Below are 23,748 nucleotides of genomic sequence, written 5' to 3'. Positions count from 1 at the left end.
GCTTAACAACCGTCCCACAGAGGCAATTGTACACTTTCTGAAATGAAAATCTTTAAATTTGTTCACTCAATTTATTTACGTACTATCGATCATTTCTTCCTTTGAAAAGTTATGGTTTGATTTATTTATAGGAATAAAATCAGTGACATAGCCTGCTAGTGTAGACACCCGACTTAACAGCAACACTCCATTAAATAACGATGAAAAATGACATTTCTATAAAATTATAAATTATAAATCACCCTGTGTTTTTGCCATCTCTGCTTTGATTGGATGTTCCATCCATACGAAAAGTAAAAAGTTTTCTAGCTGACGGACTGTGAAAATTAAAGGTAAGAACTTCATTAAAAACAACAATTCCGTTATAAAAAGTGCATTTTTATTTAATTAAAATAGTTTCCCATATTAATATTATAAAATTTATTTGAAGAACCATTTCTAAAAAGGATAAAATTAAAATTTTGTATTGTGACGAAGTTGCAATAGTTTCATTTTTGCTTTTGATAAAATTTTTCTATTGCCTGCTGAGAGTGCTGAGTGCTGCTGTGACTGTGATGTGAATCAGTTGATCTTTTGTTTCTATTCTAGTCGTGTGATTCAAATTGTTGCGACAGAGACAAACCTATGAATGGGTGGGTGGCGGTAGAAGGTAGAAGTAGAAGCAAAAGCACAACGACTTGGTCCGCGAAGGCAAACGCGAACGCGAAACGCGAAGGCCCATCATCAATTTTGGAAGTTTTATTTTGTCCTATTAACATATGTACTGTGTTCTGTTCATAGTTGGGTTATGGTTAAGTTCTTGTTGAAATTGTATTTATTTATAATTTTGTGTGGTGCAAGAAAGTATGGATTTTGTTTGTTGACATCATTTTATAATGAGACCAATTTACAACCCTTTTTATATTCTATTCGAAATTACATGGAGGGCTGCTTAGCTTCTTTCCAACCCACATTGTTTTTATAGTTCTTACAAGGTTCTTTGATTTTCTTCCTAAATAAAATAAAGACAAATCATTCTGTCTTAACCAACACGTTGTCTTATCCTAATGGATTATCAACAGCACATTTCATAAAACTGAAATTCACTTGTTGAAAGTATGATTGGCTTATTTGGATCAAATTAATTAGTATTCTCTGCTGGCTACTCTCTTTCCGCAATTATGACAATGACTGTCGCTAATTATTATTATTATATTCTTTGATGGTTTAATCACTTTGCCGATGCATGAGCTTCACATACGCACAGAAATTTCTGATTTCATATGACCTAATGCCTACCAACCTAATAGATATAGATATTTCATTGAATAGAAAAAGAGTAGAAAAGATGAATCAATTATTAGGATTGTTGTTTTTGTAATGAAGGAGAAAGAAATTAATATTTTAAAAGTCTCTAATTTGAATTAAACGTCTTTTTAATCCGTCAAGGGAAGTCGTGTCGAAGGTTTTGATTTCTTCACTTTTATGACAGATTTATTTCATTTGAAAATGGTGTAGCTTAAACCAATCAAGTGATGTATTTTGGAATGCTTTCGTCTGTTATCTATTGAGATCTTCAACTGATGGATAAAGCAAGGTGGAAACTGGTGAATTAAATTATCATAACAGTTTTACTTCTACTTTGGTTCCATTCTTTATAAATAAAAAACATATAAGTAGTAACAGTTTTAAATAGGGGACTTGTTGACAAAACTATTATAATAATAAAATTTTGAATGTACAGTTGCAGTCAAAAAATAGCACTGCAGTGTGAATCGAAATATTTTAACAAATTCAAATATTTGTGATAAATCAAAATTGTCTTCTATATAAGGTTTGGAGGCATACGTTAGAGGACCTCCTAATTCCGAACCCAAACTAAAAAACATAACATACAGTTGTGTTCATAACAATAGCAGTGCTTATCACATTCTATTAGATTGTCAATTATTTTAAGAACGGACATTTTAAAAAAAAATGTACATGTTACTTGCATCCAACGGTCTTTCCTTTTCATATTAGACACTTTTAGCTTGAAGTTATACTCTACTTTTCCCGGTGAACACCCATTATTTCAAATTCTCTGGATATAGAGTGTTCATAAAAATAGCCGTGCTTTTGATTTTATAATTAAAAAGTGTTAAAAATGCAATTTTTTTTATTTTTCAGTAAGTAAATATTATACTATATAAAGTATAAAAGTATTTGTACTATACTAGCATATAAAAAATTAATAAATATTAGCTCAAAAACAAACAATCAGACGGTCACTTATTCGAAAACTGCGTTTGGAGGGAAAAACCTACCAAAATAAGCTGCTCAGCAAAAATGGTCAGTAACGCCTTTAAATGGCAAAATAAAGTGATAACGCGAGGCCCAAAAAGGATGACTACTGAAAGAACCGCCAGAAAAATTGTTCAGTTAGCAAAACTGACTTCATAGGCTCTAGGAAAATAAGAAATGGACTTCAACTGTCTGTTAGCGGCTGTCACAAAACGAAGACGTCATTTAAGAGCGAAGCTACCGGCCCGAAGTCCACGCAAGGTACCAATATTGACGAAAAGGCATGTGGCAAAGGCAATTGAGTTTGTTAAAGCACATAAAGATTGGGCCAAAGAGAAATGGAGGAATGTTCTGTGAAGCGACGAAAGCAAAGTCGTCCTTTTTGGGTAAAGGGTTGTCGAAAATATGTGAGAAGACCCTAAAATGCAGTATACTATCCACGGTACACTTTAAAAACAGTGGAGGAAAAATTATTATATGAGCTTACTTTTCATATTACGGGGTCGGGTATATTTATCTCATGGGGGCTATAAGAGATGCAACCGAGTATGTGAACATTCTCGAGGAGGTTATGTTACCCTATGCTAAGGAGGAAATGCCGTTGGTTTGGGTATACCAATAAGACTTTGACCCAAAGCATAAGTCAAAAAAGGCAAAACCATGGTTTGCGCAGAAGAAGTTATCCGTTATGGAGTGAAAAACGTGAATTAAATGCTCAGCAATGCAATTAAATGCTTAACAAGACTATTGTTTTACTCGTAGCGCAGCCTTTTTGAAATCAGTGTTCACAGGGATCTTGAATTTCAAGCCAAATAGTACGTTCGTTTTTTTTTTTTTAAGAAATATTGACTTATTATTCCACCATCCCATAGATGATTTAATAGTAGCTTTTGGAACTCTTTTGGTCACTTATCAACTCAAATATGCAATTTTCAATTAATCATAAATGGACTCCATTGCTGATCAAAATTTCACGATAAAACAACGGAATAAGTTTTTCTAGAGCCCGTTTTTCTTTACTGACAATTTTTCATGTCCTAAGAAATTATTTTTGTTTCATATAATTACGTAAAGGCTTTAAGGCTTATTGGTTTAATAGGAATTATCTATCTATGCTCCAAGTAAGTTAGAAATCAGTGTTTTCACATCATAAAGTTTGTGATGTTCTAATACTCTATTTTTTCGACTACAGCTGTACCTAAATTGCATTCAGGTAATTCTTATCTAATGCTATTTTCTGTCATCTATTGAGATCTCTAGCTTTTGGCTAAAGCTAGATGTGGTTTAATTATAGCCTGACGTCATTTTTCTATATATAAAAGTCGTGCTTATTTTAGTTAAAGGCCAAGAGGTAGGTATGTATATATTGTTTGAAGTCTAATAGAAGTAAAACAGTAAATTCAAATATTGCTAATTACGTTATATGCGTACATGTCGACCCCTTTCACTTAATTGCCTTTTGGGTAAATATTTAGCTCATGTCTTTCAAGCTAATATAAACAATAAATGACACTGTCACCAAAACACATTTTTACAATTATTTGCCACACCTTATCTCTTTTAAATTTACCTAAAGTGACAAAAAATAAATATAGAAATAGTTTGTGTTCCTCTCTGTACATCCATTGATGCTATTAAATTTTATCTCGTTATTCAAATAATTTTAATAAGTGTAGGTAGAAGATTACACCCCACAATTCTTATCCCCTACGCATGCTGTGCCAGTCTCGTAGTATTTTGATTGTATTTTGTGCTTTGCGAAGCAGCAAAGGGCGGCCAAGAACACCCTTGCTCTATTATTGATTTTCATACAATTGCATCTTGTTCCACTTACTAGAACAATTCTATGGCTTCGTTTGCATTCGATAATATCAATCAAGTGGAACTTTCTTCTTTTTGTGTTTTACCATTCGAACTGACACAACGATATCGTGTAGGAAAAAATTAACATTAAGATTTTAATTTGAATTTGAGAAATAAAAACTTAATCTCTCTGTGTGTTTTGTTTTTTTTTTTTGCAGGGGGAGGTGCGAACGAAAGTGATTTGTCTTTAATTCGAAGAGATCTTCGCTTCAAATAATTTTTTTTTTATTTCCAACCAAATAAAAAGAAAAGGAAAATCTTAACAATAAAACTACCAACTTATAACTTTGCAAAACCTATTTTGGGACATCTTCGCAGCTGGTTTTGTTTCAAAGAGGAAACTTTCTACAAACAAAACAAAAAGAACAAACAAATTTAAGTTAACACACAAAACCAGAACAAAAAACAAAACACACGAACTCAAAATGGCTCACGTCGGACGAACAGTAAAAAATCTAGAAGCACCACGTCCGCTCAAGTCTCAATCGAGACCAAATCTAAAAAACAATTACATGCTCATTGAAGAACTAATTCAGTTAATTGAAAATGTTGCCTTGAATTTAGCCTCGGGTATTAATAATCCCGAGCCAATGGTGTCTCTGGTGCAAAATCTACGGGTTCATGGACCGCAATTGGAGAATGTTTCCAAAGATACGCTCGACAGAGCATTTGTAGTGTTTCGGAATGCCTCACAGGATGAGCGACTGAACATTATGACTAGACTGAATCTACTTGAACTGATTGAATTGAGAGCCAAAGGTTGGCAAGACAATGGTTTCAATTCGTATTACAAAAGCAAAGCAACAAATGTTGAAGTAAGTTTTTTTTTTATTTTTATGTTGATGGAACTTAAAAATTAATATAATTTTTATATTTTAGCCTGAAAGTGCAAATAATCATACAGTAGTTGTTGATCAATCATCTGAGTATTTAAGCACCTCCCCCACAATGGGTGGAGTTAATACAGCTCGACTACAACAAACACAGCTCCTTGGTCCGGGCGAAATCATCCGTAACTCTGGCAAATTTCCCAAGCCAACAAAGATTCCCGGTAAAACTTATTGCAAAGATGAAGTTGTCATCCGAAATGCTGATTCTGGCAAAGGTAAGCTGTTATCTCAACAATAATAATTTTGTTTCTCCTTATTTTTAATGATTCCTCTAAGAGAGAATATTTTTGATTTTGTAAATGAATTTTTTTTCGCGTGTATTAAGTTATGGGCATTAAGGGAAGACGAGTCCATATGATTGAGGAGTTAAGTGAAACGATAATATCTTTCCAAAGAGGTAAAAACAAGAGAAAACACATTCAATTATAGTTGCTAACAGAACATAACAAACAAATAAACACATTCATAGAGTGTAAGAGCGTGTGTGAGCATTTATTTTCTTTTAACTTGATTTGATTTTTGTTTCTTTTTTTTTTGCAACTCATAAAACATTTCATTTTTATTCGTTTTTGTTTTTTTTTGTGAATATTTTTAATCCTTAATCACTAACAGGCCAAACAAATATTTTTGTATGTTTTGTTTGCTTTTAATAGGTGATTTATTTTGTGTCTGGATTTCATTTTACTTTTTCTGTTGAGTAAACAAAACATTCATTACGTTGGAAGGTATTACAGAAATGGGAAGAAGTTTTTGTTTTTTTTTTTGTCTTTAATTAGGACAAGGACTTTGTATAAGCTTGAATGTCGTACACCATTCTACACATTCACTGCCGTATTAAATAGAAATTAATGGGGGTTTCGTTGGTAAAATAAATCGATTTACTTTTGATTTTAACTGGAAAATTATATAGTTCTTCTTTCTTGCATTTTTTTAGCGAGTAAATCGATTAACATGTCAAATATTAAATCAAATGTTTAATGTGTTCCTTTCGCAATGAAAAAAACAAAAATTTGTGAAATTCAGATTAGTCAATAGAAATAGGCTTGTTCAGAAAAACGTTATAAAGTGTGAAGCAAATATTCTTCAATATTTCATATCAAAAGCTGAGATAATTACTGACAAATGCTGTTGACAGATTTCTGAAATCTTATGCCCTCATTATGAGTAGCGAAGCGACCGGTCGCTTAAGTTTAAATGTAAAGGTTAGCTATTCACTTCAAATATCAATGGTGCCAACATTATTTCATTGAAAAAAAAAACAAATGTAACTTTAAATATTGACTTTCAATTATTGTATTATATTTCTCGGATTTTGTTTTTACTTTTGACTTATTTATTAAAAAAATGATAATGTTAATCAACGTTGATTTGTTTTTTGCATCTAAAAGATCTGCCTGGGTCCCAGTCTATGTTTGCAGCAACTTCAATCGTTCAGATTCCCTTGCATTGGAATTGTTGGTGTTTTCCGACTTAGCCACCCTCCGTTGCACTTGGCATCAAAAAGTTTTATTGAATAGACCCTTCAACCTGTTCATATGCCTCAAGGTTGATACTAATATCTTGATGACGTTGAAAGTAAATCTGGTAAATGTGTGCAAAAGTAATTGCCTTGTAGATTAACTGCCTGGCTCAGACTAAGAAGTCTGTCTACAGCTTGCTCTAAAGGATACAAACACGCCTGGCAGTATGGATTTCTACCAGTAGATCTGGATTTTTTTTTTATTTTCAGCAATTGTTTGTTTAAGTTTTACATTGTAGTCCAACCAAAACTACTTGCAAATAAAAACTTCTTTAATAGAAACTACAAATTTGTATCAAAACACCTTATGCCAATCTTTTCCTTCACGAAACGGAGGTCCAAGAATGTTCAGTTCTTCTGAAAAACTCGGCCAATAATCTTTTAGGTTCCTTTTTGTTGAACCGAATACTCCTATGCCGCTAGCCATATCAGGATTCGTTTCCATTAATTGCATTTCTCCCTGAAAGTGTAGTTTTTTTCTTTCTTTTTTTTGTTATAAAAATATAAAAGTTATTTGGAAATACCTTTTTCTTTTATCACTCATTTTAACAAACAAACGCAAAATTTTGAATTCGCTAGAGTTATCGCTGAATATTTTGATTCGATAGAATTTGAAATTTTGGGACGTTAAATTAACGAACATTCACTACTGATAATTTAGCGATAAATAAGTTCGATAATGTTTTGACTTTTGAATCGAGTTTAATTTAAGCAAATCGATACTCATAATATTCGCAAGTTCTTAAGCTCGCTTCGCTATACATAATGAGGGCCTTATTATCCTTAAAATTCTATTATCTTTATCTATCAGGTGACTTTTTAAAAACTTGAGATCTTAGAATAATAATAAAAGAAAGAAAATTCTGATCCATAAAATAATTAAATTAACTTTTTTAAATTTTATTTCTGCTATTATTTCCATTGGATCAGTTCAATTTTGTACTCCTTTGCATAAATCTGTTCGTATATTAGCTTGCACAGCTTCAAGAGTTTAATTAACTAATAGCCCCAACAAAAGTAATCGAGTGCGTTAAGTCGCAGGAAAGAATAGGTCAGTTAAAAGGATAATCGTGGGAAATAAAGTCACCAAATTTATTTGGCAAAATATGTATGATAGTAGTAAAGGCAGCAGCTTACTGATTTTTAGAGAAATACGGATATATCGTCGTCGTTTTTTTAAGTTCCTTAAGTCCATTTTTATAGCCAAATAGCACGAAGACGATATTATTGTAACGCAAGCGTGTAAACTGCACGAAACAGTTTTACATTCTGTCACAAGCATTGAAACATCTACTTACTTTACTTCCTCATCTACTTACACCGGAGGTCAGGCTGTCTCGGCTTCTTGTTCCCTCAGGCTTAGCGTTGAATACATTACGGGATGGAGCTTCGATGTTCATTCACTCGACATGCCGTAGCCATCTTAAGCGTTGTACACGCAGTTTTTTGCTGCGCTGTACAGTTCGTATAACTCCTGATTAAATCTTCTCCACCAGGTGTTACTTTTCCTATCGACACAAACCGGACCATAGATACCAAGAGATCCTTCATCCGCCTGGGAGAGGGTCCATGCTTTTGCAACATACAGCAAGACTGGGATGATTAAAGTTTTGTACAGTGTCTCTTTGGTACTTCGCGATAGGGCCTTATTCCTCAAGTGCTTACTTAGGCCAAAGAAACAACGATTAGCAAGGGTAATTCTGCGTTTGATCTCTGCGCATTGCTAACAGCAGTGCCCAGATAAACAAATTCGTTTACCACCTCGAAGTTGTACCTGTCAATTGTAACATTTTGCTCAAGTCTACGGTGTGAATCGACTCTATTTGATGACATTAAAAACTTCGTTTTGTGCTCGTTAATGTAAAGACCCATTTTCTTCGCCTCAGACTCGACATTAGGGAAAGCATACGTCTCTGCTCGTTTGGTTCTTCCTATAATGTCGATGTTATCTGCATATCCAAGATATTGTGTGGATTTTCGAAAGATGGTGCCACTTGTGTTGGCGTTGGTGTTGCACACCACTCTTTCAAGAACAATATTGAAGCAGCTACATGACAGCGCATCGCCTTGTCGAAGTCCTCTGGTGGTTTCGAAGGTTTCGGTCGAGTCTCTTCCAATTTTGACGCAGCAACGAGCATTTTCCAGCGTCATCCTGATAAGTCGTATTAGTTTGGTATGAATACCAAAATTCAACATGGCACGGTTGAAACATATAATGCAACTAAAAAGAACCCTTGAGAAACATGTTTTGTTTCAGCTTTAATTTTGTTGCTGAATGACTCAAACTTTGGAGGAGCAAATTGATTATAAGAATTATTATGATTTATTTTATTTATATTATATTTTGCTTTAGAAATAAAAATATAATTTCGTCGTAAGCTTTTCGTTGGTGTTTATATTTTTTGTTAAATTTGTTAAAAAAAATACTTGAATATCTTATTCACATGGCAGCACAATTATACAGAAGTTAAAGCTTTATTTCTTTTAAATTTAATTTATTTCATCCATTACACGATAGACTAAAAGAATTTAAATTTAAATACTGCATTACATTTAAATGACCCTTACCATTTTATTGTGTTAGTAATTAAAGTTCCTCCAAAATATGTTGAAACTTTATTTAAAATGTAAAATTTAAGAAAAGCTTACATGTATATAAAAGAGTAATTATGAGCTGATATAGTTTAAATGTACATATTACTTTTATTCTAATGCAAAGCAATTATTTTATGTCAATCACTCATAAATGTTAGTGTTTTTTTTGTATGTTAAATAATTTTTTAACCGAATTTACATAAATGTACGTGACATACAGACTATGTTCGTATTTGAGCGTTTGATCTTGAAGCTTCATTTTAAATCTCTGTTCCTGATACAAGGAATTCAATCCACGGCAACCTACGCTCAACGACTAATTTTGTTTAAATTGTTCAAAATTAATTGTGATAAACACAACCCTTATTAACAACCGCTCAAAGAAGACCAGTATCGTTTTGTGTATTTCGCTTAAGATTCCTCAGTCTATATCCATGAATCTGAAACGAAGCAGCTCTGGCAAGATAAACTAAATCTAATAAAAGTTGTTTACTAAACTTTTTTAAATAAACAGGCGCCTTTTTCTTTGCCATAACTGAAGTAGTGGAACGTATATGTATTTGTTTTTCGGAAACCTGTGCCAAAGTGCAGGAATCCTTAAATAGACATCGAATCATCATGAAAAACACAAATCAGTTGATAACACTTAATTTTTGAAGACTCCATAGATTGAATTAATGGGTCATCCGCCGTATAGCTTTAATTTTAAATTTAACGACATTTTTGGTTACCAAGCATGAAAGATATATTTCTTGGACAACGATTTTCTAAGCTACAAAACTACTCGTAAAATCATGTTTTTGTGGTTTCTTACCCGAAAGGGTAAAAATGTTTCAAAAATTGGTAAAAACACAGAAAAATGTGTTGAAATACAATACAATTATTTTAGGACAATATTTTTTAGACCGCAGATATAAAGAGCAACCCTAGTACATCATAAAATATAAGACATTATTGTTCCATTAGGCCATGACGTAAAACGTCAGTTTTTCGAGATATAATAACTTTCAAAAGCTGCGGTGTGATCGCACATTTTATTGCCTAACCCATGTTTCTACAGAAACACAATTTTTGGGTGGCTTGTTGAGAGGATTGTTTTTTTCTGATTTCTAATGTTCCTTAATCCTATACTTTTGAAATTAGCAACATAAACCATATATTAAATTCTGTAGTATACAAAACAGAGATACCGATTTGTTTATCCCTAAAATCTGACGTGATGGATGAAAAAGGTTAACTATAAAATGGCATGTCTTAAGTCAATTCCTTTAAATATACATTAACTTCGTATACATGTATACTTTTTTTGTAAATAATTTAATATCAAATGATTACGATCCTTGAATCCTGCCAGAGTAAATATTTGTGGTCTAAAATGTCTCGTTCTATAGTTAAATGATTAAGACAATTGTTTTAGTTTCTATTCTGAAAACTGTAAAATAGGCTTAAGAAATAAAAAAATACTAGAAAATTAGAAGAGAACCCCTTTTTGAAATTTAAAGGTCCATTGCCGACTTGAGTTTGAGTTAACTTTGTTTATTCATGATCATAAACAATCATCCAGCATGTTATGTTTGGCGTTGTTGCCTTTGAAATAAAAAACGCATGCATATAATGTCACCAAAAACATGAGTTCTCATCCGCACGCACCCTCATATCCTAACCTCCATCTTCAAAGCCCGTCTCATACAAATATTTACATGAAAATATGAACTAATTGAGCGAATTTAATAGAAATTAGTCTGTATCAAAAAATACAACAGATTCAAATTTTAAATACAAAAATTATTTGATAATAAAATCAGAAGCCACTTTTTTTGAATTCGCTCAATTTAGCTCAAATAGTTGTTAACATTATTGGAAGGCTTTTAATCATTGTTTCAATGTCTGCACGTAATCATGTTAAATTTAATGAAATAATTCTGACACCTTCTTCTTCTTTGAAATATTGAATTTAGTAAATCCCGGAGCCAAAGAGAGGTTGGTGCAGATAACTGGACCAAGCGAGGAAAAGATTAAGTACAAACAAATTTTTCATTCTCTTAAACATTCAAAGCATTGGTGGGTTTTATTTTCGTGTTTTTTTGTATCTTTCAGTTACGCTAAGCAACTTATCGAAGATACAATTCGTAGAAACGCATCGCCTGTCCGTTTGGACCCTTCAATGGGTGGTGGACATAGCGGTGGAGGTGCTGGTGGCTCATGTAGTTCTCTAGCTTCATCTGCATCGGATGAAACCCAACCGAGAACTGGTGGTGGCGGCGGCGGCGGCAGCAGCAGCATTTCTCACAACATCCCCAATCGATTGAGTCTTAATTCAACGTCGGCTGGTAATTTCCTTTCTAGCTCGACAACAAGTCCCAATTTGATGGCTTCGACACCATCAAATAAAATGATGCGCAACAATCAGCAAGCATTGCTTCATTCGTTCTCAACAAACGATGCTTCACTTGGCGAATACAAGTACACGGTAAATGTGGGTCAGCATTTAATTAAAATAACTGGAGATTGCTGTGATTTAGTCAGAGTAAGTTTTAAATAGTGTAATTTTTGTTGATTTTCTTTGCTGAATGAAAATTTGCTTATATGTAGGTAGCGAAACTGGTACTCGACGACTATTTTAGCAGCAATGAGTTCCTTGCATCTGTGGAAGCAGGTGCAGCCTTCGACGGATCGATGGTCAGCCCAATATCGACACCAAGTACTCCAATGGGTCCTCCTCAATTTGTGATGGGAACTCCCCTTCAAATGGCTCCTCCCTTGGCGGACAGTGGAATCGGGTTAAACTATATGGCCGGACAAATTTCAAACACAATGGCTGAAGGCGATGATGATGTCTTTGTAGATGGTAGGGGTTTTTTTTATATATATTTTCATAAAACAACACAATATAATGATTGGATCTTCTTTGTAGCCTCATCGCTTAGTAATGGTTTAGCCCGTTCTAGAAGAAGCCATTTTTCACGTAAAGACTCAGTGCCAGAAAGCAATCGTATCAAGAGCGAAGGATCTAATGCGGACTCTGGTAAATAAACCAGGTCGTTGGTAACATCTTATAATTTCTATAATAATTGAAACCAATTTTCAGTGCGAATTGTCCACGAATACGAACATTTGTTGTTCTATTCAAAAAGTCCACATTCATGGTCATTGCCCAGTGATTGGCAGAAAATCTGTGAGCGATTTCCAAAGATCATAAGGAACAAGGTAAAGCATGCCAATTCCAATACTACTTCTACTACTAGTACCACTTCTAGTGGTGATAGGAATTACGATAATATCATATGCACATTGCCACCGAATATCAAACGCAAAGGCTTCTTTAGTCGCAGCACTTATAGTATTGATGAAGGTTCATCTTATGATAATAATAATTATAACAACAACAATAGTAACAGTAACAGTATTACTAGTAATAATAATGAAAATTCCAAAGATGATAATTCAAAAAATGAAAATAACAAAAACACTGCTGGCAGTGGTGAATGGTTCGATGAAAAACATAACAAAGACATTGAAATCGTACGACCAAAGCTTTCAATGGATTTTCGCTCAAATTCCACATGCGACTAACTTTTTCTTTTCAACTTAACGTTTCTTTGGAATGTTGTTCCTTAATGTTTTGTTTTCTTTGACTAATTTTATTTTTATTTAAATAACAAATGTTTTTTTTTTTATTTTCTTGTCATTTTAATTAAAATCATTTGAATGATTTAACTAATGTTTAACAAAAATCTTCGAGCACATACTTATTCGTTTAAGTAGAAGCTTCTAATGTTTGACTTATTTTAATTTTATTATTTTTAGAATTTTTTGATACAACAAAAGAAGAAAGGGAATTCAAGTTAATTTTTGTATATGTTTTCGAGTACATAATAATTTTAAATATTAAAAATGTTTACTTCATTTACTCAAATTACATTCGGTCGTAAGGTTTGAGTAAGATTTTCGATCCTGCATCTTTCGAGGTCATGAATGTTTTGTAAAATCTTTCTCAAAGTTAAATTTTCAGTATTAAATACAGGGAATTTAAGATTTTATTTAATTTTTAATTTCTTTTTATATTTTCCTCCAAAACAAAAACCTGAATGAGCACATTATTTTTCATATATACGAAATTTTTAATTTTATCCTCGTTCCAAAAACTTTAAAGATGATACAATTAATTGATCGTTTTTAAGTTCGCATAAAATAAGATTTGATAACGTTCTTGAAGTTACAAAAAAAGAGATTCTTTTATTTTCTTTTGCTATCTGCAATTCTCATCGAGGCTTTGTTGTTTTTTTTTTTACAAATTATAAACAAAAATATATTCAAAAAATCAGATGTATTAGATGTTCAAAGGTTGAGTTGGATTCAATTTTATAAATTTTATATAATATAAATATTTAGGAAACGTAAATCAATCACAAGTACCACAAAAACACCTCAAAAAATTAATAAAAATTAGAATCCAAATGTTTTTTTGTTTATACAAAATTCCTTAAAAATCACATAGAAAGCTAGTTTATTATTATTATTTACTTCCATTGGCTATGCATCATTATCTTTTAGCTTTACCCATAACAAATATATTATTGAACAAACAAATTGTATTTGAAATTATTTTGATCATGATATTTATCATTTAAGTATTGGAAACGGTTCTATTAAGAAAACAATCTAATCATACGCTCATCAAAAAATTTATTTAAAATTCATCAATCAATATTACTAAAAATATTAGCTTGGCTTGCCAAAAGAAACAAAATCAAACAAAATTAAATTTAAACAAAAAAAAAAGAATCTGTGTTTGGCTGTGAAACAGATGAAATTAAAAAAATATTAATAATAGCAATTAATGTGTAAAATTAAAAAAAAGAAACAATTCTGTAAAACAGAACTAAAACAAAAGACAAAAAAAACTTGATATACAAAGGAATATATATTTTTGTATTTATTATATACATATATAGTATATATAGGGATATATTTAAAACAAATAAAAAAGAGATTAAAATATGTTTCAATCAATCAATGATTTAAAAAGAAGAAACAAAAAAAAAACTATTACTTAACATTCAAACTTTAATTTGTTTTATAGTACTCTTGGGGTTGTAAGTTGTAACTAATAATAATTTTGTGGATTAATTTAATATTTAAAACTTATATACATATATTCTAATTTTCTTTTACTATTTGGTTTATGTTTTTTTTTTGTTGTTGTTTAGCTGTATGTATATATTTATTATACATGCCCCATAATATATATAAATATATATTTTTGTCAATAAAATAATGAATTTAATTCATGCAAATAAAAACAGCGTTTATTAATCGCATGCCTTATAGTTTCCAGACAAACGTTCAAATCACAGAACGAAAAATAAAAATACAAGATGAAAAACGACACAATTGGATTTAATAGTAAAATATTTATGTAGAAAAAAAAGTAGTCCTAAGTGGATGAACATGTTAATAGACACTTGGAAACTTCAAGGATTATCACAACTGTGTCGTTTTTTCTTCTTAACCGAGCGACAGTATTTTACAACAAAATTAAATAAAAAACAAGTGACTCTAAAATCAAACCAAAATATTCGCCTTCGTTGATAAAATTCATTTTGTATGCCGGGAATGATAAAGCAAAATGTAAACAACAAAAATTATAGAATTAAATCAAAACCCAATATGTCAATGTTTTTTTTTTTAAGAAACTATTTTATTATTATTATTATTATTTATTAACACGTAATTTAAATTACAAGCTGATACAAAAAGGTAAGAGCCTAACTGCGGACACTATTGGCTCTAGAAACTATTTTAAATCTACCTCTTAAAGTAAAAACTGGACTTTTTGTTTTATATTTCTCTTTTTCGTTGGAGTCAGAACAGCTGCTAAGCGGTAAGGAACCTGCTCCGATCTAATTAAATACACATTTTATACACAAAATTGAGCAACTTCACCATAAAAAAAAATTATTTATAAAAATACATAGATACAAATCTGAAAACAGACATACACTGCCCGACAACCGATTAGCGCCCCCTATGCTTCTTATCTTTGAAGCTTAATATCAGCCAATCAAATAAAACATTTGAAACGAACTTTTTGCCCATGAAAGTTTGTAACTTTATCCTCGAAAATAAATGAAAGTTTTGGTACGATCTCAATAAATAACATTTTAACAGAATTTTAAAGAATTAAATAAGAAAAATCATCTTTTTTTCCGGTCATTTGATTAGACCCCTCACTTGAAAATGCCAAATAACATAAGAAAATGGGCAGAGAATACTTCCAAGTTTTTTTTTAATTTGAATCCCTTATATTTACAACTTATTCCTAAAAAAATTAATAATGTGTTGTACCACCACGGTTAACTATGACCTCGTATATAGTCCAGAGAAATAGTCTGCCAGGCACTTTTTATTCCTTCAATGAGTTCCGCTTCAGTTGGATATTGCCTTCCAGACTCGTAAACCTTGCGTGCTAGCCACCCCCAAACATTTTCCATTATGTTAAGGTCGGGCGAGTATGGCGGCCATATCAGAAAAGGTACTTTTTGGAGCTCAATCCAATACTTTACGACCTTAGAGTTGTGGATAGGGGCGTTATCGTGTTGGAACTTCCATTCTAAGGGCCCAAAAATATCCTTGATTGCAGGGAACGCCGTTCTTAGTACACCATTGTAAGCTGTGGCATTTATACGACGAGTAAGGAATTGAAATTCAATGGTGCCATAGTACGTTATAGCTCCCCATACCATGACACCACCAGCACAGCTGTGCAGTCGATCTAAAATATGCTCTTCCTTTCGAAGATTGGTTAAGTGGTGGTTTTTCTTTTTATTTTTAGACGCTTTAAATGTTTAGCATTGAAAATAACTCTTTGCACAGTCCGCACGCATGCTTTTACACCGGTTTTTTCTCTAATCTTGGCTGCAGAGTAGTGTGAATTCGATGCGTGCCTCAAAATAATTCGCTTGTTAGCTGCTGTAATGACAGAAGATGGCCGGCCCTTCATATTTTTTTCCATAGCTATGCTCATTTCTTAAGAATGAGGAAATAACTTAGCGGCTGCGGTTAATTTTTTTTAAATTTGATAGATTGATTGACCACACTCACTATAAGCCTTTATTTTGGCCTTTCGCCTTCATTTAACTGTTTTGCTTTCCCCATTTTTACTAAATTTAATTGAAAATTATTCAAAATAAACTAATAATAACTTAAAAAAGAAAAACACGACTACTTACATGCAAAAACTTTTAGAAAAGAGGTAGAGGTGCTAATCGACTGTCGCACAAAAAATACATTAATTTTTGTCACATTTGACAGAATAAAGCAAAGCAAAATAACGGTTCATTTCCAGAACTCAAGTTTTTTTTAGAGATAGAGTAAATAAAGGAGAATAAAAAAGATTGAGCATTATACATATTAATCGTTCCGAGTTACTTGCATTTACACTGAAAGATTAGAGGGGGCGCTAATCGGTTGTCGGGCAGTGTATTTCGAATTCGTTAATCTGAATCTTTTACGAATCTTAGAAAAAAATCTATTACCAAATTCGTTCGTAATACGCTATTAAATTTAAATTTTTCACTAAGATCGTATTTGCTTTCTTTTTGGATTCGTAAAAGTTTCTGTCTACGATGGAATTAGTGAAAAAGCATAGTGACGAATGTAGTTAAATTCCCGAATAATGATTACCAAAGTAGAAGTGGACTAGCTTTTTTTTAAAACAAATATTTTTTTTTCATATTCGAGAATCGTGTACATGTTTTGGCCAAAACTTGTGAACTCTTTTCAAAATCCTTTTCTATTAACATATTCCCTTCGATGATGAATTAATTTCTATTTGGTTAGCTATTTTAGCAATTTAGAGTTAGAGGGAAATAAGTTCAATTTGTAATCAAATTTAAAAAAATGTAAGACACCATTGAATGATTTAACTCTACTTTTGAAACCTGGATTTCCTACCAAATTTAAGAAAATTCTAATATTTTGGTTGCTTCCAAACCACTACCAGTTCCGAGAAAGCTTTTGGCTACAAAATCGCCATTTTCCTTTGCTTAAAGAAGCTTGGCTTGAATTCAACCATTAAGAAAAAAATATTGAAAAAATTCTCCTCCAGTACATAGCAAGGGGAGGGTGCTCATCAAACTTTTAGGTTCTCAATCGTTGAGTACCTTCTTAAGTATTTTATTCATACTCGTATTACTTGGAAGTACCTATTCTGATAACTGAAGGTACTATCCAATTTAATTAAATATTGACAATTTTTAAGTGTATGATTTTATTAAAAAAAAAAAAAACTGTGAAAGGACTTAAAGTTAATTCAAATAAAAACTAACGTTCTGTTTTTGATATAATGGGTTTTGATTTAGTCACACAAAGTGAAGTATTAATACACCATAATTGTAAAATGTCACAAACTAAACTTTACAACTCAAAAATGTGGTAAAATTTCGTCTTGTTTGGATTTCGCATGTTGTCTAATTGCAAATCCATCTAAGAAGTCTTTTTTCAGATAAATTTAAATTAACAATATTAAATTTGTTTTCTTTGAATGAAGCATGATTTATTATTAAAGCACGTTACCATTCACCATCAGATTGTTGAGATGCAATCTGAGTATCATCACTGTCACCCTGCTAACTAAAAATTAAAGCGCCCATCAGTTTTCATCAAAATATTACTTCCTATCATCATCCTAATTGCTTGTTCTTCATTCCCATCGTTGGTAAGGTATACTCGTATAAGCAATTAAACGTACATAGATGCTGGTCGTGCTTTGATTAGTTATTATTATTTTCAGGTAAGCGTTCATTCAAGTTCACATAGTTTTTTATATTGTTTCTCCTTTAAAAACAAAATCTAGCAAAGCAATGCACAAAATAATGCATAAAATGCACTAAACTTAAAAACAAGTTTTGGTTTCAAATTTCATTCAACAAAAGAACAAAATAAAAATGTTTTATTCTTTTTTTTCACAGAACATCAACGATGAGACGGATCGATTTGACGGTGAGAAATACTTGGAGCTGGTAAAATCATCCAGCAAACGAAACTTAGCAACAGCTGATGAAACGACAATTGATACAGACAACCCCCATGATAACGAGTGAATCAAGAGATATTATTTTTTGTATTAATTTTATTTAAATTCTTTCAGTTTTTTTGTTCTCTTCTTTTTCTTTCTATTATTATTATTATTTGATTGATGATTGAATTATTTAAATCATCATCAATTAAAAGAGATCCTTTATTTTTGTGCGAAGAATTATTATATTAGCGAAATATTCGTATAAATAAGTGCAATTAGTTTATTTTTTGTCTTCAAAAAATATCAACACTAAAAAGCGTTGTTTTACACATAAAAGAAAAACAAACTAAAAAATTTAGACCTAAGTTCTAATCACATTTATTCAAACATCATACACACAATTTTTATCTATTAACGAAGATAAAATATTCTAGCTTTCCAATTTATTTTTCTTTTAAGATAAAACTAAAACATATTAAAAACAAAAGAATGGAATGATGATGGATTAGATTAGGGACTACTAGTTTTTATTTAATATTGATTTAGCAGCACAATAAGTTTTGCTAGGAAAGGGTCAATAGAAAAACGTGTGCAGTAAGTTTTAGGTCCTTATTATGAATAGTAATTCGAACATTCAACCCAAAGCGAACTTATAATACTTAGAGAGATGGACTTTGTCCATCAAAATAGAGCAACATTTCCTTAACCGTCTCCTTTGACTTTCCAAGTGAACATAAACATAGGAGTCACGAATTTGAGTTTATCATTTGAATCGCTTTTCATAATAAGGGCCTAATTTAAATACATATGTCTTTGCGAGACGTTTAAAAAAATCGGTTTAAGGTTTATTTTTTTTATAAAATGTAACAAAAATTTAAAAAAAAATAATACCCCATGATTCTTTTCAATTCATCCATCTCATAATTCGTTTTCCGCATTTTACTAATATAATTTTCATCTAAACTCATCTTAGACTTGTAAGCTGTCAAGGTAGTTTCTTGTGCGCTTTCTTTTTTTAGGGTTTTCCATTCACAAGTTTTATGTGTTAATGTTTCAAATAAAGCAAAATCAAATCACTGGATTCAATTACTGATTGCTTCCAGAAAGAAGTACTGTTTTGAGGTTCTCGATTTTCCTTTTGGAACAAAGAAAATGTTTAAACCCTCATTCATTTAGGAAACAAGCATTTTACTTCTTCAATCATACAAGGCAGATGTTGTAAACTGAATGAAAAAAGAAAGATCTTGTCTATTTATCTCAGAAACATAAAGTTTCCAATATTATCAGCAAGGTTCTAGAAATTGAGTGACATTTAGAAACTCCTTTGACCAGGCGATAATTTGTCCACTATTTTTTTATTTCATCTCGAATGCAAGTGAAACACAGACTCGAGCTAAATTATAGTGCAAGAATTTGATAAGCTTAAATTAAGAAGGTTTACTATTCATGCTGCCTTTTAGGGATCATCATAATTTTTAATAACAAAGAAATAACTTCATTGGACTTTGTTATTAACCTAAACATAATGAAAGCATTAAAAATAAAAATGAATTAAATTCCTTACTCTATCAAAATATATCCAAAAAGAAAAACGTATATCAATTGAAACTTTACTTCCTTAATAGAAAAATTGATTAAAAATTGTAGTATGTTGTTTACTGCCTTAAAGAAAATAAAAAAAGAGGTCTAAATTTTAAATCGTTAAACAAATTTCGTCTAACATAATAATGATGTATTTTATTTTTGTTATTTTTGTTTCTTTTTCCTTTTTTATAATTTATTTAATTTATTTCAAAAAACAAAGCAAAAGCATGCATATATCGAAAAATTATCTAGTCTTCTAAAGAAATTAATCAACCAATTAAAAATAAAACTAAATTTTATTAATTAAAATATTATTATTATGCTTAACAAAGAAAAAAATTAATTTATAATAATATATTTTATAAATTTCTTTTTAATATATCATAAAATTCTTATATTGTATATAAGAAAAAAAACAACACAAAATTTAATACTTTCCAATTTATTTATTTTTTTGTTTTGTTTTATACTTGTGTATTCAATTATATGATGATAATAATAATAATGAATAATAATTTATAAATCTTAAATATTCAAGTAACAGTTTAAAATAAAAAAAAAACATTGCAAGGCTAGGTCCAGAATGAGTGCCTTTGAGAAATAAAATTGTATACACTCGAAAGATAGTTTTTAAATTTGATTTAGCAAGATGATAAATACAAAATAAATAATTTTTGATACATTAAAGAACAAGTTTCAATTTATTTGTTTTCATTCTGAGATACTGGAATCTATGGTGGATAAAATTTCTTGGGAATTTTTGATATGGTTGAAACTACTGTATTGTACTGTACTGTTCCTTGGAAGCTAAAATTTTGGATTGTAGCTTGAATTCAAATGCCACACTCCTCCGTTTATGCAAAATGACCATGAATTCACGCTGCTCCATAAAGGTTGGAAACAAGGTAATGCGCTGTCATGCGATTTTTATAACATTTTACTTGAAAGAATAGTGCAGAGCTCACACGTCAACACTTCAGGCGTTATCTTTCAAAAGTCTGTCCAATAACTAGCATAAGCTGATGACAATGACATAATCGGAAGAACTCAGCGCGATGTCAATGGGGCTTTTGTGAGTATTGAGGGAGAGGCTGAAAAAACATGCTTAACAGTTAATGAAGGTAAAACAAAGTACATGCTGTCGTCAAGAAAGGACCTACAACTCCGACGTCTTGGTCAAGACGTCACCATCGACAGACGTAACTTAGAGGTAGTCAAGGACTTCGTTTAACTAGGCTCCGCTGTAAACGCAGAAAACAACACCAGCGCTGAAATGAAACGAAGAATAACTCTTGTCCTCTCTCGTGGTTCCAAAGTGTCGCTATATAAGACCCTTATCATCCCCGTCCTGCTGTACGGTGAAGAAGCATGGACTATGACAAAAGCGGATGAAAGCACCTTGGGTCGTTTCGAGAGAAAAGTTCTTCGTGTGATCTACGGTCCCGTATGCATCGAAGAGAAGGGGAGGAAAAGATGGAACCACGAGCTGTACGGGCTGTACAGCGGCGTAGACTATGCCAGAAGGGTAAAAGTTCAACGACTAAGATGGCTGGGTCACGTAGTGCGCATAGAAAGCAATGTTCCAGCCCGGAGAGTCTTTAAATCCACACCCACAGGACAGAGCAGTAGAGAAAGACCGCGGATCAGGTGGCGCGCACAAGTGGAAGGTGACCTCACCCAACTTGGAGCGCGAAACTGGAGACATCTAGCTAGGGACCGAGCTAGATGGAGAAGTTTGTTGTGTGCGGCCCTAGTTCACATAGGACTGAAGCTTAAATTCAAGCATCCTATGAAATCGTCTGTTAAACATTAATGATTCTTAAAACAAAACTTTCAATTTCCGGAAAAACAAAGTAATATTAAAAAAAATTCCTCTACTGGATCACACGAGATTTCTAGTACATAGTACCTACATTTAAGGTTTAAAAACATACCTACAAAATAAGTTCGTGTTGAAAGATTTAAATGCAATTTGATTACTTAAAAAAACATTATTTTTTCAGATTTAGTTTTGAAAATCGTCAAAACAGTTTAATATTATTCTATAGGTTCGTTTCAATCAATCAACCCAATGGTTTGAGTTGTAAGGCCCAATGGTTTGAGTTGTAAGGCCCAATGGTTTGAGTTGTAAGGGCGAGGATAGACGGACGGAATCGGAAGACAAACTTTTTCGACTACTCTACCATTGTTTTGTCATGTTTGATTAAAATCTAGAGGTCGAAAATAATTCTGTTCCGATTAGATTGTAATAAGCAATATTGAATTTTTTGACAACAATTAAAATCCGACCACACCTAAAAACATAACAGAAAAATAGTAATGAGTCATACCCTTATCTTTAAGATTTTGGGATAATGTTTCCCACATTTGGTGAGATATTTGTATCGCCTATTGGCTCTTAAATATCTTTTATATAAATCCCAATAATTTATCATATAACTGACCAAAATTTCAAATTGTGGACTTTTGGTCTTTTATGTTTGTTGTGTAAGTTTAGAAATTTATTTCGAATGTTTGTATTCCCGATAATTTGGAATTGAACCATTTTGTAATATTCCGCTTGGTCCGACAATTAAAACTTATTCACACTTGTAAATAAAGCCCAATTTTACTTTATTTAAATCGCTCCAAACTTATTTATTCAACACTTTTAATTTTTACTATTCAAACACAGTCTTTGCTTTCAATTATTACTTTTCAAACACAGTCTTTACTTTATAGCAGTTCGCAATCAGTAATCCACCGCTTCGCTTCCGAGCGCCTATTTATATACCTCAAATCGGTTCGAGAAACTACTTGGTTCTTGTAATCGCTGAATGTTCTCGATGGTTAACGAAGCAGGTTCTCCCTTTAATCACAAGATGTTGCCCCTTATTCTAAATGTTCTAAAGTGTTTACTACTACAAATAAAACGGTTGCTACGTACTTATTCTACTTTAACACGATATTAGAGATAAGGAGTGTATACACATTACAGTATTACCGAGTAAAATAGTAAATCCCTTGGGCACGCGTTTTGACCTCATCGCTTTTTAAAACGCTTCTCTACTATTTTACGACTGCTTTTTAATGGTCGTATTGCTACGGTATGAAAATAGTCATCTTTCGATTCACATTTAAAAAATTGCTTTTGGGTCTGCGGTTTAAATTTGTTTAGTTAAGTTTAAGTCTAAGTCGTGGGTATCGTTTTCTTGGCCTTCATTTTTTTTCTCGTGTTTCATAATGTTCTACCACGCTGTGGCCCTCCGTAAATTTCTTAGCCAATTTCTCTCCGCTTAAGTGTCTTAGCGGACCTACCGAAATCTAATCTTAACTTTTCTTACAAAATCTTTAAGCTACCATTTTTAATTATTTAACTGATTAATTATTTAAATTTTAAGAAAATAACGAATTGCAATAATAGATCTATGTATATATGAAATTTAATTCCCTTGATTGGGTGAAAAGTATTTGACAGAGTTTGGTAGAACTTTTGCGACTATTAACGCATTCAATTTTCTTAAAATAAATTAAACTTAAATTCTGTAAGAGACGGCATCGCTACAGTTTTTGTTGCTCTGTTGCATTATTAGAATTATTTTAATAAATAACAAAATTTTCTCACAACCATAAACTCCGTAGTTCTACGAAACCCTTGAGCTTAATTTCGTACGTATTTCTAAGTATGTATTCTTTTTTCAGCCGAACTTTACGATGTGGAATTCTAAATAATGAAATGTGCAGACATTCAATGTTCATCGATATCTCCTTTCTTAATTGCTCAAATTCATAATCATTGTAAAGATTCACAACCCCTTGACAAAAAAATGGATTTTGTAACCACAAGACACAAAATTGTTTTAAGCTAGAGTAGCAAAATTTAGATTTGTATCTTATCCACACTTTAAGGATGTTAACTAAACCCCAAACTCTTATGAGCGAGGACAAAGGATTTTTAAAAGCAAGTAATGTTCTTTTTGAAATTAATTTTAATAGAATAAATTGTTTAATCTCACCTTAGTTGTTTTCGTCTG

General features: G+C 31.7%; 1 protein-coding gene across 2 annotated transcripts; it reads left to right on the top strand.

Moving 5' to 3' along the window:
- The first annotated feature begins 180 nt into the window (after positions 1-180).
- LOC129948788 (eukaryotic translation initiation factor 4E-binding protein Mextli) lies at positions 181-20,435 on the top strand. Of its 2 annotated transcripts, XM_056059816.1 has the most exons (10): positions 181-332; positions 4,284-4,940; positions 5,005-5,230; positions 5,341-5,412; positions 11,088-11,148; positions 11,227-11,656; positions 11,722-11,977; positions 12,044-12,154; positions 12,218-12,336; positions 18,102-20,435. In XM_056059816.1, the coding sequence occupies exons 2-10, from the start codon at positions 4,551-4,553 to the stop codon at positions 18,231-18,233; spliced, it is 1,797 nt and encodes a 598-aa protein (XP_055915791.1). In that variant the 5' UTR covers positions 181-332; positions 4,284-4,550; the 3' UTR covers positions 18,234-20,435. The 2 variants fall into 2 exon arrangements, with proteins under 2 accessions (XP_055915791.1, XP_055915793.1); XM_056059818.1 differs by lacking the exon at positions 5,341-5,412.
- Positions 20,436-23,748: the final 3,313 nt, after the last annotated feature.

The sequence above is a fragment of the Eupeodes corollae genome, chromosome 3 (genome assembly GCF_945859685.1).
Source record: "Eupeodes corollae chromosome 3, idEupCoro1.1, whole genome shotgun sequence".
NCBI classification, from domain to species: domain Eukaryota; kingdom Metazoa; phylum Arthropoda; class Insecta; order Diptera; family Syrphidae; genus Eupeodes; species Eupeodes corollae.
Note: the sequence above shows the minus strand (reverse complement) of the source record. Positions and strands in the feature narration are given on the sequence as shown.

What these genes read in the sequence shown, in the direction of transcription:
- LOC129948788 (XM_056059816.1), top strand. Translation starts at nt 4,551, where the DNA reads ATGGCTCACGTCGGACGAACAGTAAAAAATCTAGAAGCACCACGTCCG. An exon ending in GCAAAGCAACAAATGTTGAA is followed by an intron (nt 4,941 to 5,004) that starts GTAAGTTTTTTT and finishes TTTATATTTTAG; the next exon opens with CCTGAAAGTGCAAATAATCA. An exon ending in CAAAGATCATAAGGAACAAG is followed by an intron (nt 12,337 to 18,101) that starts GTAAAGCATGCC and finishes TTTTTTTCACAG; the next exon opens with AACATCAACGATGAGACGGA.